Here is an 18200-nt window from a genome sequence, read left to right as displayed (position 1 = left end):
CACAAGCTGAGTTTCGGCGCCCTCCAGTTCACATGCAGTGATCGCGTACCGGCGCCTTATTTTGTCTGCTATATATTTGCTTCTTATTTAATAAATACGGGCAATTGATTGATAAAACATTGATCAAAATTAAGATACAATTTATACAAAACGAAAATCTTTTAAAAAGAGTTTTCTATAAAACAAAACTTAATGAAGTCGTCAAAATCATGTTTTACCAAAAACAGCGCCGTTGCTAGGAGGGCGCCAGCGCCTCTGCCTCACGAGTGGATGATAGCCCTGAAGACGCCTAGCAATGATATACCTTTAGTGGTAGTATACCTTTAGTTAAGTTATCGCAGCGCGCTAAGAGACAATGTTATCGGAAAATGCAGCCCAGGTATATGCATAATGGAGATTCCAAAGCTCTCTTCTTTGGTCAGAACCATGGAGAGCGATCGCGGATTTACTTTTACAATGCAACACAATATTTAAAGAGCATCAAGCTATTAAAATCTATATTATGTATACGCACAGATAATATAACAGTAGGCTATATTAGTCAATATTTTTTTATTAGGTTAAGCACTGATTGGATAACGTTTTTTTATTTTATTTTTATTTAACGTTTTTAATTTAAGGCCCACCCACAATTGGTCTGGCTTATCCAAAACTGGAATCCTGGCGCCGTGCCTGGTTGGTCGTGCCAGTTTTGTGGTTATCAAATGTGCAAATAGCATCGCAAGAAGTAGCCTACACATGACAAAGCCAGCACTTTGGTCATCATCTTTCATTATTTCGGCAAATGTCTCCCACACTTTGCTCTTTCTATTTGTGTATTTGCGGAGCTTCCACTCCCCAGTCTTCACCTTTTCTCTTGCCGCCTCCATCTCTACCTGCAGACTGAGCTCGTGCGTCATCTTCGCGCCAGTTATTCAGCCAATAAAGTGTAAATTAAATTTAAAACGTATTCATAGAAAATTGTGTCTAGAACTATATCAATTACAAAGGTTTAATTGGCATCTTTATTTCAAACGACCCGACCGACCGCGACCCGAATATCATTAAAAATATTTTTGGATGACTCGTAACCGCGGGTAACCGCGGGTGACCGCGGGCACCCGCTCATTTCGGATCAACCCGCGCATCACTGCTGAACACACAGTGAAGAAACGCAGTCTCTGCAGACACCACAGGCTCCACAAACGGCAACAAAAACAAACTGGCCCAGCCTGGACCATGAAACATAACAAACAGTGTTCCAGCCAATAACTGAAAAGAATGATTTGGGGGTGGGGGTTGGGGGGTTAGTGCGCGTGCACATGAAGGGGGGTGTGGGGGTGGAGGAGAGAGATGCATGAAGAGGGAAAGTTAGCTAGAGGAGAGATGTCCTAACAACGACTAACGTTAAAATTTTATATTCTTGAGAATTTTAATATTTTTGAAGACAAAAAAGCTGATGACGTGTAATCCAGGAGCCCTTTAATACACACGGGACCTCCACTTGTGACGTCATGAGCTGTAGTCGGCCAGTGTATATTGGCATGAGGTTACAATGCTGATGCTGATGCCATTCCTCATAGCAAACACCAAGACACAGCGTCGAACCCTGCATTTTATTCATATATCACCCGCAATCCACCTTAGCCAGACGATTATTTTAATGAGCACATAGGAAGAGTCATGTCACAAACAGCAATCAAATTGCGGAGACAGGTCACAATTTTGCGAGTATTTTCACACACACGTGACTTGCATATTTCGTACAAGACAAAAATAAAAGACACTTATATAAATTAGGGCTGTCAAACGATTAATCGCGATTAATCACATCCAAAATAAAAGTTTGTTTTTACATAATACATGTGTGTGTACGGTGTATAATTGTTTTCTATATATAAATACACACACATGCATATATATATTTAAGAAAATGTGTTATTTATATATAAAATATTTATATATAATATAAATTTTATATAATATAAATATATATACACAGTATATACATGCAAATATTTCTTAAATATATACATGCATGTGTGTGTATTTATATATAGAAAATAATTATACACCGTACACACACATGTATTATGTAAAAACAAACTTTTATTTTGGATGCGATTAATCGCGATTAATCGTTTGACAGCCCTAATATAAGTTAATAAACCTTTGTCATGCTTTAAAAAAGTACACTTATTTTGATGTGCTGACTAAGCACATGTAAAGCCTCAAAGCCTCATTTAAAGTTAATGTATTTTAAATGTACTAAATTGCAATATCATTAAAAATGTGTAATTACAAACATATTTGAATACACATAAGTTGAACTAGTTGCATTTAATAAAGGTAAATACATTTTCACTTAATTGTAACTAACATACAATTTAGTGTCTGAAAACAGTTCACACTTACGTATATTCTTATAAAGTATATTATTACAGTAATAATGCTAAAGTGCACTTAGTTTTTACAAGGGTAACCCTGTAAAGGAATATAAAACGAAACACAAAGAGCCTGTGACTGTTCACTCACCCAACAATGACGATGACAAAATCCAGCATATTCCACCCGTTTCTCACATAAGAGTTCTGGTGCATCACCAGTCCATAAGCGATGATCTTGAGGAAGGTTTCAATCGTGAAAATGATCAGGAAGGCATATTCTACTGTTTCCTGTGAAACACAGAGATAGAACACAGAGATTTTAGTATCTCGTTCATTTTGTTCAATTATTTGTGGAACAAGAGCATGTGATTTGTAAATTAATATTAACCTGGATTGACCGAAGAGAAAAATCTCAATATGCACAAAATATTCAACTGTTACTTTTGATTTTGTTTAACAAAATGGCAGAACAACGATACAAAGATAATAGTATAATTTGGATTAGTGTTTGTCCAATACATGTGTTTTTGGTTTTCCCAATCCTGAAAATATACAACCTTTCTCTTTACCCCTTAAAGGGATAGTTCACCCAAAAATGAAAATTCTGTCATCATTTACTCTCCCTCAATTTGTTACAAACCTGTATGATTTCCTTTCTTCTGCTAAACACAAAAGATATTTTGAAGAAAGTCGGTAACCAAACGACTGATGGACCCCATTGACTATGGATGTCAATGGGGACCAGCAACTGTTTAATTACCAACCTTCTTTAAAATATCTTATTTTGTGTTCAGCAGAAGAAAGGAAATCATACAGGTTTGGAACAAATTGAGGGAGAGTAAATGATGACAGAATTTTCATTTTTGGGTGAACTATCCCTTTAATGTGTTAAAACTGTTAGTCCATCATTAAATTACAATACACTCAAATAAATAAACAACACATCAGATTTCTAAAATCCACCACAATATATATGTCCTGTTTCCAAGTCCATGTCCAGATTCAATCCTAAATGTGGAAGCTTCAAAACGTGCAAAAAGTCCCAATCTGGCAACCTTGAGCGCTTCCCACAGCCAGTTTATAACTTTGAAATGACACACGCTGTGCAACATTACTTTACTGTAAGCTATTTTCCTATTTCTAGTGGATGTTTTCCACAATATGTCATCATATTCAGTATTGCACAGTGAAGCAGGCTCAGCAAACGTGATAGACAGCAATTACAATCTCATGTTTGAGTCCATACTTCCCCATACAATAAAGGCCTGGTTTCATGTGAATCCTCGGTTATTGATGTGAATGTTGTCTCTGGCCGCGTCTCAAGCGACAGGATGACAATGGCTAAGCCACAGCACTAAGAATAGCCACAATGACTAGATTAATCCCATTTGAACAATAAAATCTCATTGCTGAACACTGTCTATGTGCAAAACAAATCAGTCATAGACTTTCACATTCATATGCTGCAATATAAGGCACTTTTCCAAACCTGAATGTTGACAATACATTGATTAATTTTACATCACCTGCCCTTCCTTTGTCTTAAAGCACTTAAGCTCATCAAATACTTCAGGTACGTTCACTCGCTGTGGACTTCAGTTACATAAGGACTGAGTCTGAGGACGAAGACAGACGTGGCCACAGTGACGCAGTGTCCGGTTTAGTGGACGGCAGATTTAGACTAATGGGTCTATAGTGGTTGTTATGTGCAGTAAAAGCAGGTGATGATGCTGTAGTTTATAAAATGGTCATTTGCTGAGTGAGCTCTGTCTTAAAACACACCTGGACAGAAGTTAACTGATCCCAGTGCTTGGGATTTCTGAAGCTCAGTTAGACTTCTTGCTTGGCAAAGTTGGATGTGGTTACACAGCGCTGTCATTGGCTTTGCAATTATAGCTTTAAATATTTAGTTATGGCACTACAAATTCTTATTTGTTTTATAGTGTGTCATAAATATTAAAGCTTGTTTCTGCATAAGAATAAAAAGGTTCTGTCACTTTTTATCTCACAATTCTGACTTTATAACTCGCAGTTGCGGGTTTATATCTCACAAGTGCGAGTTATAAAGTCCAAATTGTGAGATAAAAGGTTGCAGTTACCTTTATTATTTCCATAAGTAACAGGCCAATAGCACTAGGACTTTTCACTGTTTGTATCAATTAGCTTATCCATGTTTGTCTGTGCGTCAGTGGAGGTACTCTTTCTGCAGAGTCATTGAATCATTCATTAAGCCAATTTGTTAAAGTCCCCCTGTAATGATAATCCAGCTTTTAATGTTGTTTATGTGTCTATGTGGAGTTATTAATATGCTTTAAGACAAACCATGTGTAAATTCATAAGTCGACAGCATTGCTGAGTATTTCCTCCTTAAAACTGCAGTGAACCAAAGACAGTCTCAAAAACACGCTTTGAAATCGCTGGTGTTTCTGACGTCACAAACTACCTTGTAACCAATCAGATCAACGTGTGATCGTCAACCAGTGGATCTCTGAGCTGGAGGCGGGGCTCATTTGCATATTCATAGAACCACGCATACTAAATGAGGCAAGGGTGTCGAGTTACATTCAAGATATTTTAAGGCATGAAGAAGGAAAAAACTCTTAAATATGTCATTTTGGTGATCAAAGATGAGTTTTAAGTGATAAAATGATGGATTACAGAGGGATTTTTAACATTTTTTATGTGATGGCCATACAAAAAATAGGGTTGTCGGTGGTTTGAGAATGTGTTGTGGGTGTCTGGGATGAGTGTGAGATTTCCCAGCCTGAAGTTTTGTCCCGGTCCGCCTCTACACACAGCATGGCTGATATTTGGAACAAAAGTACTTGTAATTACTTGAAATTGTTCATTTCTACCAGCCTTCTTTGGAAAGATGCTGTATATAGATATTAAGGTGTCAAAAACAGTGTCAGAGTCAGTTCTCACCACAGTTCTGGAAACAACACAGCAATGGTGTCTATCCAGACAGCTTTATTTATTCAGTATCAAAAGATCTCACAAATGAATGCTGAAGTTCACTACTCATGCAACAAAAATGACAAATATATTATTATACGTATATTGTATATACACAAAAAATACACATTTTATTTTTATCAGTTTCATCACATTTCATCACATTTTATCAGACTCAAGAGTGTCATTGATAACAAGCCTGTCGCTCTGTCAGCATAACAGGAACTCATGCAAGCAGACACTGTGAAGTGACTGAGTGTTTTAAGCACTTCTTTTATGGTGTCAAGAATAATTATGAAACAGCATCTTCTCACAGGACAAGGCTGCATGAATCCCATAGATGTAACAATACTGACTCAAAAGCAGAAATCCATCAAAAAAAAAACACTAAATTATCCACTACATTCTTAAAAATAAAGGTTTTAAAAAGGTTTTTCTTCTTTTCTTTTTTCACAGCAATGCCATAGAAGAACCATTTTTGTTTCCTTAAAGAACCTTTAAGGCCCTTTCACACCGGATGCGTAACGAAAAAGCGAATAGTTCGTGTGCGAATAGTTCGCGTCAAAACCCATCACATGAGCTGCGTAAACACGGTCTCTATCTCTATCTTTGACGATTAGCTTTCTATCCCAAATGTAGTTTAGCCTTCTAGCCAACACAGCACAGGACTATACAACGACTAAAACTATCACACAACATACTCACAGTTGTGATAACCGAGTTGGTTGGCAATGCTACGCCACACAATCATTGTCCTTGTAGTATGCAATTGGCTGAAGCCTTTTCTGTCGCCGCAAAAGTAAAAAAAAATCGACATCGAAGCGAAAAAAATAAAAGTTGTTTTTTCGCCGCTGCACATTCGCGTTCGGTGTGGAAGCACTCAATACACAAACAGCTGATCAAAACATAAAACCATTGCGCGAATTATTCGTGCGTCAAAATCGCGTCCAGTGTGAAAGAACCTTTAATGGAACAGTTCTTAAAGTCCCCCTGTAGTCAATAACTGTATCCCAATAGAAACAAAATTCTTCATGCTTGAAATATTCTTGAAATATCTTGAATGTAACTCGACACCCTTGCCTCATTTAGTATGCGCGGTTCTATGAATATGCAAATGAGCCCCGCCTCCACTCACTCACTCAGCTCAGAGATCCACTGGTTGACGATCACACGTTGATCTGATTGGTTACAAGGTAGTTTGTGACGTCAGAAACACCAGCGATTTCAAAGCGTGTTTTTGAGACTGTCTTTGGTTCACTGCAGTTTTAAGGAGGAAATACTCAGCAATGCTGTCGACTTATGAATTTACACATGGTTTGTCTTAAAGCACATTAAAAACACCACATAGACACATAAACAACATTAAAAGCTGGATTTTCACCACAGGGGGACATAACATTGAAAAATTGTGAGTGTTCAATTTAAAAATAACCTTAAAAATGTCTTTATACATTAGCTTTAGCATTAGCTATTTGTTCAATTTAAATGTGAAATTCAAAGAAACTTAATTCACATATGCTGTTCACACAGAATGATCTGAACAACTGATCCTCATTCCTGCACTGATTTTATACCCTCCATCAGCTTGCAAACATGCACAGGAAAGCATTGGCAGCGGATGCAACTTTACTATGGATCTGCTTGCTATCCTGGATATTTTTCAGTAAAAATGATCAGAACACTTTCATCTAGTCGCGTGTGAACACTCTTTGATGCTTTACTACACAATGAAGAGAGTCGTAATGCACTGGATTCACCCACGCACATATTCATAATTCTACTGAAGAAAATCAGTCGCACAGGTTTGGAATGACATGAGGGTGAGTAACTAACAACTGCACTTTCATTTACCAATCAAACACTGCAATACGAATGCATGTAATCGAACAGCTGGTCGACTGAGATAAGGGCTGTAGTGTGAGAAAGAGAGAGACAGTGGATAGAGAGATGAGAGAGTGAGTGAAGATATAATCCTCCTATGATCCTCTTTTCCCACCCCTCCACCCTCCCGGGTTACAGATGGACTCGTGTCACTCAGAGGAATATAAATATATACAGCTTATACACAACCACTCTTACTACAGTTCACCAGTGTTTGTATAAAGGGCTTTCCCAGAGGCTTGTGTGCAATTGAGAATATAGGTTTGTAGGCTGGAAATGATCGATGCGCACGCATGAGTGAGTGTAATGGAAATGCAGAGAGAGAGAGAGAGAGAAAGGTTAAACACTGGTGTCACTGACTCGACTGAAGCTAATCTTACTGGACAAGCCCAATGCTCAAAGCCCTGGAGCTCAGAGAAGCAAAACTCACTCTGCATTTACAAGAAAAACACTATAGGCCTAGTGTCATGATAACCAGACTGCATGAATCCCAGGACATTAGACACTTGAGTTTGCGTGCTTGCGAATAACAGGAATTGTGATACGGCTTAATGTGATTCAAAAGGCATTGTTCATTGAATAAATATGAGCGTTGCATGTTCAGATTGAAAATGCAGTGCTGTTGCACATTCAAAGCTGTTTACAATCAATGAATACCAGCCATTAATGCCAAAAGATTACATATGATCTACTGTTGATGAATTATGACGGTGTTTATTTTATAGTGCTTATATTATAATATGTTGCAGATGGTTGTCTCTTTTTAAATGAGCAGCTGGCAATAGTAAAGCATAGGCATTTCAAAATAAGAGTCCCGGTGTATTTTGGGCTTGTTTTATAGCTATTATTGGTAATTCGGTTACTGAATAAACTGTATCTGGCATTTAATTCAATGTTTAAAATATGCATAGTTCCATAATTATTAAATAAATACAGTTTGAAGTATTTTTAAGAAAAGTCTTAATCCATTAAGCAGAGCGATCAGCTATGAGGTGAAGCATAACATTACACATTTTGATTTGGACCAAACAGACACATGTGGTCTTTTTCTAAAGAGAAAGATCTGAGGAGCAAAGACTTAAGCAAAAGTATCTATTTGATCTCCTTTTACTCTCATTGCAGACTGTCTAGGGCATTTAGATGTGCAGATCTGGACCAGGTTTGATTTCTAGGTCTATGAGATGCAATTGAGCTACAAAAGAGCAAATGAACCGCAGTCAAAGACATGAGCAATATGGACAAGCACCTCTGGAGAAATTTGCCTTTGTGCTCACATAATTCCACTTTAATTCACTCATCTAATCTCAATTAGCAGAAACTAATCCCACGACACAGCCAATGAGAAGTCACAATACTCACCAAATCATGATTAGTTGAGTTGGAGTCATCTTCAGGAAAGGGGATGTAAACAGCTAAGGCCACACAGTTGGCAAAAATTGACAGCAGTATAAAGATATCAAAAGGTCTGGAAGTAACAGGTTTAAGGAGAAATGTCATAACATCATTCATTCCCCAACAGATCCCACCAAATTAAACTTGATAAAGAAGTAAAATTGTACCTGAAAATCATTTGTACATTTGAATAGTACCCTGTCATGTCAGTCATATTATTTGGCTTTTTGGTTTTAAAGTAGGGATGCACCGATATGAACATTTTGGTCGATACCGATAACCGATAATTCTTATGATTGAAAGCCGATAGCCGATATATTGGCAGATAAAACTAAATCCACATTTTTATATAATTTTTGAGCATCAAAAACAAAAGTCGCACCAGTAAAAGCCATGTCCCAAAGTTTCATGTAGCCGATATGACAGACTTGTATCACTGAACTGTATTTTCCTTTTCTGAAGTGATTCTGATTATATTTCAAGCAATTCAAAACCATCATGTTGAACATTGAGCATCTGAAGTGTCTCAGCTGGAGGAAATAATACATTATTTATCGGCTTTAATATATTGGACAAATTTTCTTATCAGGCCGATAACGATAACATTAAAAATGAACCGATATCGGCCGATACCGATATGGTGGCCGATATATCGTGCATCCCTAACTTCAAGCTATTGCATGTTAATTATATGTGACTAGCAATTGTTTCTAAACACTCGGGCCAACTAACACTGGTCAGTCAAATGAATAGTCCCGCCCCAAACTCATCTCATTGGTTGAATCAGAAGTTGACCTATCATCACATGGCGAATTACAAACAGCATTTTTTGCTCCTGAAGGGAAGGGGAGGTGTGCAACTTAACTTCACTTAAAGGAAGTCATTTTACCGTTTATGATCACGTGACCCAAGATGTCGAGTTCACACAATTTTCTTTATAAAGATAGATGACGGCAGAGCTGGAGTTCACCAGGGTATAATTACAGAAAATCTATTTGATTAGTTTTATCATGCATGAAAAATATTTTAGTTTATAGTTTAATATTTAGTTAGTTAGAGGCAACAAATGCGTTTTGATACATTACGTAAATTAAGCTTGCCCAAAGCTGACAAATTTTATAAATGTGAGAGTATAAATATGTAGACCTATATAACTAGGGCAATATATTAATATAAAATCAGAGTTGGCGAGAATATTAAACTGTGTCAATCGTCACGAAAGTTTAATCCTTACCAGTTTAAATACTCGAGATATGAAAGGAAGCTCGAGTCATTACTCGCTGCTCCCTGAGGTTTTAATGTGTAAAACTATCACTTCTCTTGACTGAATAACTTTTGTAACTTTAATAAGGATTAATCTATGTTTCATTTATACAGTGAAAACTATGCAGTGTTATTTTACATTTGCTTACTTTACTCCATTTCTGGACCTGAAAACTACTGCTATTTCACTGTCTATTTCATTTGTATAATTGTTCTATTGTATTTTTTTTTTGTGCTGTTGCTTATAATTGTATTATTTGCTCTTATTTTATTACTGACTGTTTACATGTCTTTAATAATGTCTTAGGTTTTAATCATTAGTAAGGATAGTATAGTTTTAGCTGTGGTATTGAAATTGGAATAGAAAATTGTGGTATCTAATTTTCACTGGTATCTAAAATTTCATAACATTCATAACTCCCTATTTTTGCAAAAACAGTTTCATGGCCCTTACATTTTCTTAAGTTACCGGCATTTGGCAGGTGTGGCAAAAAGTTAGTTTTATTCCCTGTATCTATATATATATATACAGTGCTATGCATAAGTTTAGACACCCATGCTAAAGTTGACTAAAAAGAGGAATAAAAAATCATCTTTTGGAAACTGAACTTAATGCCTTAATTAAAAAAATTAGGAAAAATCCAACCTTAAAGGACACCAATTTTCTTTGTGAATGAATAATGTATCGTAAATAAATAAATGTTCTTCCTTAAAATACAGGGTGCATAAGTCTGGACACCCCTATGTTAAATTCCCATAGAGGCAGGCAGATTTTTATTTTTAAAGGCCAGTTACTTCATGGATCCTGGATACTATGCATCCTGATAAAGTTCCCTTGGCCTTTGGAATTAAAATAGCCCCACATCATCACATAGCCTTCACCATACCTAGAGATTGGCATGGTTTTATTTCAGTTAGCCTAATAACTAGTTTGATTTGCATTGAGAGATGATCTTATGGAAAGTACCCCATGCCAATCTCTAGGTATGGTGAAGACTATGTGATGATGTGGGGCTATTTTAATTCCAAAGGCCAAGGGAACTTTATCAGGATGCAGAGTATCCTGGATCCATGAAGTAACTGGCCTTTAAAAATAAAAATCTGCCTGCCTCTATGGGAATTTAACATAGGGGTGTCCAAACTTATGCACCCTGTATTTTAAGGAAGAACATTTATTTATTTACGATACATTATTCATTCACAAACAAAAATTGGTGTCCTTAAAGGTTGGATTTTTCCTAATTTTTTTAAATTAATGCATTAAGTTCAATTTCCAAACAATGATTTTTTATTCCTCTTTTTAGTCAAGTTTAGACACCCATGCTAAAGTTATGCATAGCACTGTATATATAGCCAGGCCATCACTGTAAATAAGATAATAATAACTCTTAACTGGCTTGCCTTGTTCAATAAAGGTGAACAAACAAAGGAACATTATAAAACACAGTTGCCCTGCTCCCTCGATTGCAAAGTCGCTCTAAACTCGTATGATTTTCCTGCTTCTGTGGAACACAAAAGAAGTTTCAGCTGTTTCAGATCTGTGTTTCTCCACACACACTTAAAAATTACTTTATTTGCATCAATGGTTTAATGGAACCTCGACTTGGACCTTCCACAAAAGGTTCGTTAGATTATTAAAATGTTCTTCACACTGAGAAAAAAAAGTTAGGTTTCTTTTAAGAACTGATCACTGAAAGGTTCATGGTTCTTCTATCAGCATTTCTGCCAAAAAAACCTTTCGGAACCTTTAATTTTAAAGAGTGTACCGTATAATAAAAGTCAATTTGGTCAAAAAATTTCAAGCTTCAAAACAGACACGAAAGTGACTTAAAAAAGTGGCTTTATTCCAAGTCTCACTGAATCTCAGTGACATCAAACCTCTTTGTCAGTGTTCTGCAGAAAAGTGAAAAGCATACGAGTTTTGGACAGCGAATGATGACAGCATTTTTACTCTCCCTTTAAAACCTTCATCCTTCACTCGCACTTTGTTTGTAACAAATCTTTCCTATTTTAGATTTCTTTATTTATTTATTTATTTTTTGTCCAGAAAAACTTATTTTATTTAATTTTGATAATATTTTTTCTATTTTTAATGCAATTTTATATTGATTTTTTGTTATTTTTTTATTTACCTTTAAATTACTTGATTTGATCAATAAATAATAAATAAATTGTCATTTAAGCACATTCCTCACATTCTTTTTAATTCAAAATAACTCACAATATCATGCATAACTCTTTTAATTCAACTCAAAATATCTTACATCGGGAGTCTTTGCCGACCTCTTGTGGAAAAATAATAATATAACATGATATTTCATGACTCTTGCCACTAGATGTCCTTATAACTCTATTAGGAGCAAATGAGCTGTTCCTCTGGGTCCTAAAGTCAGTTTACTTCAGTATGCATTCAGATACACATGTAGACATCATAAAATAATTTTTTGGTAAAGTTTTAGCATTTTTAGTTTGAATTTTGAGCATTTTTAGGTTTTTCAATGTCTATCTGACGCATTCCTCGCATTCCATTCATTCCTAAGGGGGTCGAACTGACCCGCGAGGGAAGGATTTGTTACTTTTTTAAATTTCAACCACAAAACTCCTTGAATCCATTCAATTATTATTATTTTTTTGTGTGTGTATTTATGGTTCAAGTGCATAAGGATACTTCCACTCCACTAAGCTAATGCACGCTCTGCGCACAGGGTTATTGAGAGTCAGGCAGAAGAGAGCTCTGGGAGGTCTGCTATTAGAGGTGCTTCCCTGTTTCTTGCTCTTGGCATATTGCTGGCGTTTCCTCTGGGCCAGAGAGCTGACGGGCACCGCGTTTGCAGGAGCCGAGGGGTTCGAGGTCTTCGGGACATCCCGAGACTGTCTCGCGGCCTGGATCGCGGCCTGCCAGGAGAGAGCGGTGGCCTGGGCCGGTGTGTGACCCCCGGTGATTGACAGCTCTTCAGTCCAGGTGGGAGGAGCTTCACTGGGGACTGGGACTCTGGTGCCACTAGCATAGTTGCCCCCTGAAAAGAGAAAGAAAATGAAGGGTCGTTAGGGGCTTTCGCACCGGAGGAAGCTTTTCACAGTTCCTAGAACTATTGGCGGAAGTTCCCGGATTTTGGCGTGTTCCAGCACAGGAACTAGGAACGATTTTAGTTCTTGTAATGTTTTGTCTGAAGCCCCTTGACTTCACCACTAGATAGCGTGATTTCAACCCAGATTAATTCTCCTTTGTTAAATGGTTGAATTACTCCTAATGACAAACCCTATTTAAGGCGCAACTGCCTTTTGTTATTGTTCAGTCCTGATGTTGGTCTAAGCATTGTCATTCTCAAGGATTTTTGGGTCTGAGATTTTTCCTGTCTTCTGTTTTTGTACTTGGATTCTATGTTTTTTGTGATTTACTCTTGGATATATATCTTTCTGGAATCATGTTAAGGAGATCTCTTCTGGTTTGGATTACCCTTTTTGTATTGGGGAGTTGTTTGAGTTACCCTGAGACACATTCATCTAAAGTGTTGCCTAAGACTGTTGCTAATGTTGCTCAGACTTATGAGATCTCATCGTATTCAAATTCCTCTGCACTTGGGTTTAACCTCCTCCAGTGGTGGAGTGGTCAGCATCAAGGACACACACACATCGGGGACCTGAGTTCGATCCCCAGCTGGATCATAACAGTTCTAGGAACGCCTTTTGGAGGAACTAATTTAGCTCCTACTTCAGAGTCTAAACCAGCACTATAAGAGCTACCAGTGACGTTAGTGTTTATTGATTGGCCAAACGCACGTGAAACACCAGCACCCGCCATTTTTAAAAAAGCTGTGTAAACACACAGATTATAGCCTATATATTTACTCCAGAAACTAACTCTACGAACATGTAAAACAGTGATAGATGGTCTTAACCTCTACGCTGAGGAGAAAATCCAATGCAACTTTGAGGGGACCAAGAGAAGCATGATTATGTATTTCTGCTCAGCTAGCAACACTAGATATAAACCACACGGCATACGCTAATACCTTTTCATTACTGCCTACTTTCTATGTATAATAGTTATATCTAATAATGTATTAGACAGGACTGTAAACTAATGAACACAGAGAATGCGAGCAGTGTTTGCTAAGGCTCTGGCGTTCTCAGTGCCGTCAAAATAAAAGTCACAACAACAAGCGCGGCTTACGCCACTTCAGAGTTCCTACTGGCGGTGCGAATGCAACCAGGAAAACGTTCCTAGGGGAACCATTAGCTCTTGGGGAACCATCCTGGTGGCTAGTACCTGGAACTATCCGGTGAAAAAGCCCCTTTTCAGAATACAAGCAGTTGGAAGTAAACAGGTAGATTGTAACCAAAAACTGTTGTCGTGCAAATGACAGGCCAGAACACATTAAAAGTTTCGGTTGAAAACGGTGTCGTGTAAGCAGCCCCTAAGTTAATAGCTAATGATCTTTGCAACAGAAGTGAATCAATCAAAAACCAACTTTAGCTGGACAATAACTTTATTCAAGAATTGCTGTAAAGCCAAAACAATCTGTTATTTTGATTTCCTATTATCACTGTAAAGCTTCTTTGAAACAATCTGTATTGTTAAAATTGCTATATAAATGAAGGTGACTTGACTTTATTTATATACAGAGCCTAAAACGTCTCGGTTACGTATGTAACCCTCGTTCCCTGAAGGTGGGAACGGGGATGTAGTCGGACGTGCCGTACTGATTGGGATCACGCTTAGGTAGCCTGTCATCTTCGAGTATTGAAAAAACGAGCCAATGCAAATTGGCGTGCGAGATTTGCATCTTGCGCTCCGCCTTGCAGCGCGGGTATAAACACATAAGCGGATGCACGCACCACTAGTTTTTCGTTCAGGAGCCGAGCAGAGCCCAGAGTCAGCAGTGATCCAGCAATAGTGGCGAGCTCCGTTCCCTCCTTCAGCGAACGAGGGAGGGTTACATACGTAACCGAGACGTTCCCTTTTAGTTCAGTCACATTCGATGTAGTCGGACGTACCGTACTGATTGGGATTCCAATTAAAACGCCACCTAGTGCTGCCACCTTTCAGTGCCTAGCGGAAGCCTCCTGAACCCCCCGCATTTATTGAGGAGGCGATGGGACAGGGCTTAGGTCAGAGAAGTCAGAGCGTCTGAGAGCGTCAGAGCGTCATCTCAGATTCCCTTTAAGAGCAGGCGCGCTTGTTCCATGGCGGATTGCTATTATAACGGCGGATTTGCCAGACGCACGCCAGGAGCGGTTCACAGCCGAGGAGAACGACGTTCTCGTCAGGGCCGTAAAACACAGAGAAGTGACATTGGGGATGGAGAAACACACCCAGATTAGCTTCGGTTAAACAGGCGTATAAAAATTTGGGTAAATGTGTAAGCTAGATTTATGCCTATTTCTTCACATCTTCATGGACACCACAATGATCCCTCGTGTGGTAATGTTTTTCCTTGTAATTATATATTACATTATTACTATTAGTATTTTGTAACTGTTGCATCTGTGTAGATGAGAGAAGCAAAGTGCACACGCTACACTATGGCCAAGCATGCGCCCTTAAAATAGCATCTGAATAACGCGCCACTGACTTTAGACGCTTTTCCTGGTCGGAATTGTTTTCTGAAACTGCAAAATAGCACCAGGGAACGTTTGCGCCGGAACACGCCTCCTCTTTTCGCTGAACCGCCCCCGGGAGCGCAAGTTCATTCCCTAATTTACCGACGTGCGTCTGTGGAGGGAAAAGTCTGCTGTGCGTCGGGTGCAAAATAGGAATGATACATGCGTCGGTGTACAAAGTCAATTGCGCTGGGTGCAAGATAGGGCCCATAGTCTATAGAATCTAGTGAATGTGTTTGGTGTCGCCCAGCCAGCAGCTTTACAAATATCTGTCAGCGAGGCACCCTGTGCCAGCGCCGAGGAAAAAGCTATACTCCGAGTGGAGTGGGCTCTCAACCCGGACGGTATGGTGTGTCTTGGGGATTGATACGCCAAGACGATGGCATCCACTATCCAGGTTCCACTTCAGGGAGTAGAACGACTGGCAGTGGGATGAGTTCGGAGAGGCAAACTATCTGTGCGGCCCCGAAGTGGTCCCAAATCAGCTGGACTGCCTGGGGATGGAGTCTCCACTCTCCTGGGGCCACAGGCTGTCGTGAGAGCTCGTCGGCGGCACGATTGAGCAGGCCGGGGATATAAGTGGCACGAAGCAACCTCAGATGCTTCTGACTCCACAGGAGGAGATGGCGGGCGAGTTGCGACATGCGTCGGGAGCGTAGACCACCTTGATGGTTGATGTACGCAACGGTCGATTCCTGCTCCATACCGAGAAAAGAGATCCTCTGCACGGGGCGAATATGCTCTTTTCCCAGTTGACCCGAGGACCCAACTGACTGATATACTGGAGGAGCAAGCCCCTGTGCTCGCACAACTGCGCCCGAGACTGAGCTAGTATCAGCCAGTCGTCAAGATAGTCGAGGTTACGAACACCATGCTCTCTCATGGGAGCAATGGCCACCTCCGTGACCTTCATAAAGACGCGGGGCGACAGGGCCAGCCCGAAGGGTAGGACTTTGCACTGATAGGCTCGACCCTCGAACGCAAAGCGCAGGAATGGCCTGTGTTGTGGGAGGATGGAGACATGGAAGTACGCGTCCTTCAGGTCGATCGCTGCAAACCAATCTCGAAGACAGATGCATTCGAAAATGTGAATATATATATATATATTGTATAAATATAGAGCCTAAAATTAACACTCGGCAAGCGCCAAATGCAAGTAAAAATCACCGTTGGCGAGTATATGAAATACCGTATTACATATTTAATACAGTATACTGTATATATACCTAACATATAAGTTTGTAAATGTGTGTGTGTGTGTGTGTGTGTGTGTGTGTGCATGATGTGAATATACACACACACACACACATATATAGGCCTATTATAAACTTTTATGTTAGATGCGATAAATCGCGATTAATCTATTTGACAGCACAAATGTCTAATATATCTAATATACTGTTTGCACTAATATACATGCCTATATAATTACAAATTCATATATATGTATGTCCTGTCCTGAAACGTTCTCAGAATTTTAGCTAACGTTTTCTCAAGGTTCTCTTAAAGTTATAAATAAAAAAAAACTCTTCCAGTAACGTTAACGTTCGTTCAGAGTTATCTGGTCTTAAGATCTCAAAAAGTATCTCAAAAAGTTAGAACAAAAACATTATTACTTAACCTATAGATACATCGCTCATGGGACGAATTTAGTTGGATGTTTGTCTAACGTTTTTATTTTATTTTTTAATGTTACTATTTCTCTCAGAATGTTCTGAGAACTTCCCATTATGATTGAAGAATGATACAATGGAATGTTTCCATTGCGTTCACATAAAAAACGCTTTAAAAACTGGACGTTTTGAACGTTCAAGAGAACATTCATAAATATCGATTTCATAACTTAATGGCAACGTTAACAAAACGTTCTTATTAATGTCAGCATATTTATATCCAGCCATGACGATCCTCGCGGCACAAGTATGATGTGCGCTGATGCGTTCAGCACAACTTTGACACGGACATCTTCACCTCACTTTGACAACACAGCAAAATATCCCCAGTTTCGCTCAGTTAAGCCCTTTTAATATGAAACGCATTTCGTCTCATCTGTATGTGTGTGTTTACCTCCTTCAGTCGGTTCCTCTGACTCGTCCATCCCCTCCTCCACATTGAAACCCTGTTTTATTGTTTGTTATAGTCCAGCTCGCGTGATTATATCACATCTTATCTATCATGTTTAGACCGCTGTTGATGATCATAATGATGATGATGATGATGGTGCTGATGCTGAAGCCTCTTCGCAACATCCGGGTGTCTCCGCGATAAAGATTAAATCCACAGAGCGCCATTAAAGATGCCTAGAGTCAGTCTGACAGTCTTATTCTTATTTTATCCGGACTAAATCAGAGAGAAAACACGCACTGGTTTCGCTCGCAGTTGTGCGTCTGTTTTAAATTAAATCCGTGTTCGGGGAATAGAGTTGCCTGGAATATTCAATTACCTTTGCAGAACATCTAACAGGCTTTGCAACAGGTCACTGAGCCTCAGACAATGTTCCTGCATACACTGTATTACTTCAGAGCTTGGCTTCATAAAGTCAAGCAGCTTTTTAAACACCCACATAAAGTTCGACTAAATCTTACCTCGGATTCCCAGAATGAACGTCATCTCTCATTGACTGAGTGCATGTTTTCTGCTCATTATGGCCATATGTTGAAGCACAGGGCTCAGTTAGGGAGTGTGTGTTGGATTACCTGTGTGTAGCAGATAATCCCCATATTAATCCTCTGACTCAAG

The 18200-nt window shown here is 38.9% G+C and overlaps 1 protein-coding gene across 1 annotated transcript in view; it reads right to left on the bottom strand.

Annotated features, from left to right (window-relative positions):
- Window positions 1–17844, bottom strand: part of cacna1db (calcium channel, voltage-dependent, L type, alpha 1D subunit, b) — a 45071-nt gene extending 27227 nt beyond the window's left edge. The window contains exons 1-4 of the mRNA XM_079897569.1: window positions 17529–17844; window positions 12526–12874; window positions 8562–8667; window positions 2515–2654 (exon numbers count right to left, since the gene is read on the bottom strand). Coding sequence (XP_079753695.1) covers window positions 2515–2654; window positions 8562–8667; window positions 12526–12874; window positions 17529–17559 — 626 coding nt within the window. The 5' untranslated portion in view covers window positions 17560–17844. The remainder of the gene's footprint in view (window positions 1–2514; window positions 2655–8561; window positions 8668–12525; window positions 12875–17528) is intronic.
- Between the last annotated feature and the right edge of the window lie 356 nt (window positions 17845–18200).

Source organism: Squalius cephalus, assembly GCF_949319135.1.
Source record: "Squalius cephalus genome assembly, chromosome: 16".
Taxonomy (NCBI): Eukaryota; Metazoa; Chordata; class Actinopteri; order Cypriniformes; family Leuciscidae; genus Squalius; species Squalius cephalus.
The sequence above is the reverse complement of the archived record's forward strand: the minus strand, read 5'-3'. Positions and strand labels throughout refer to the sequence as shown.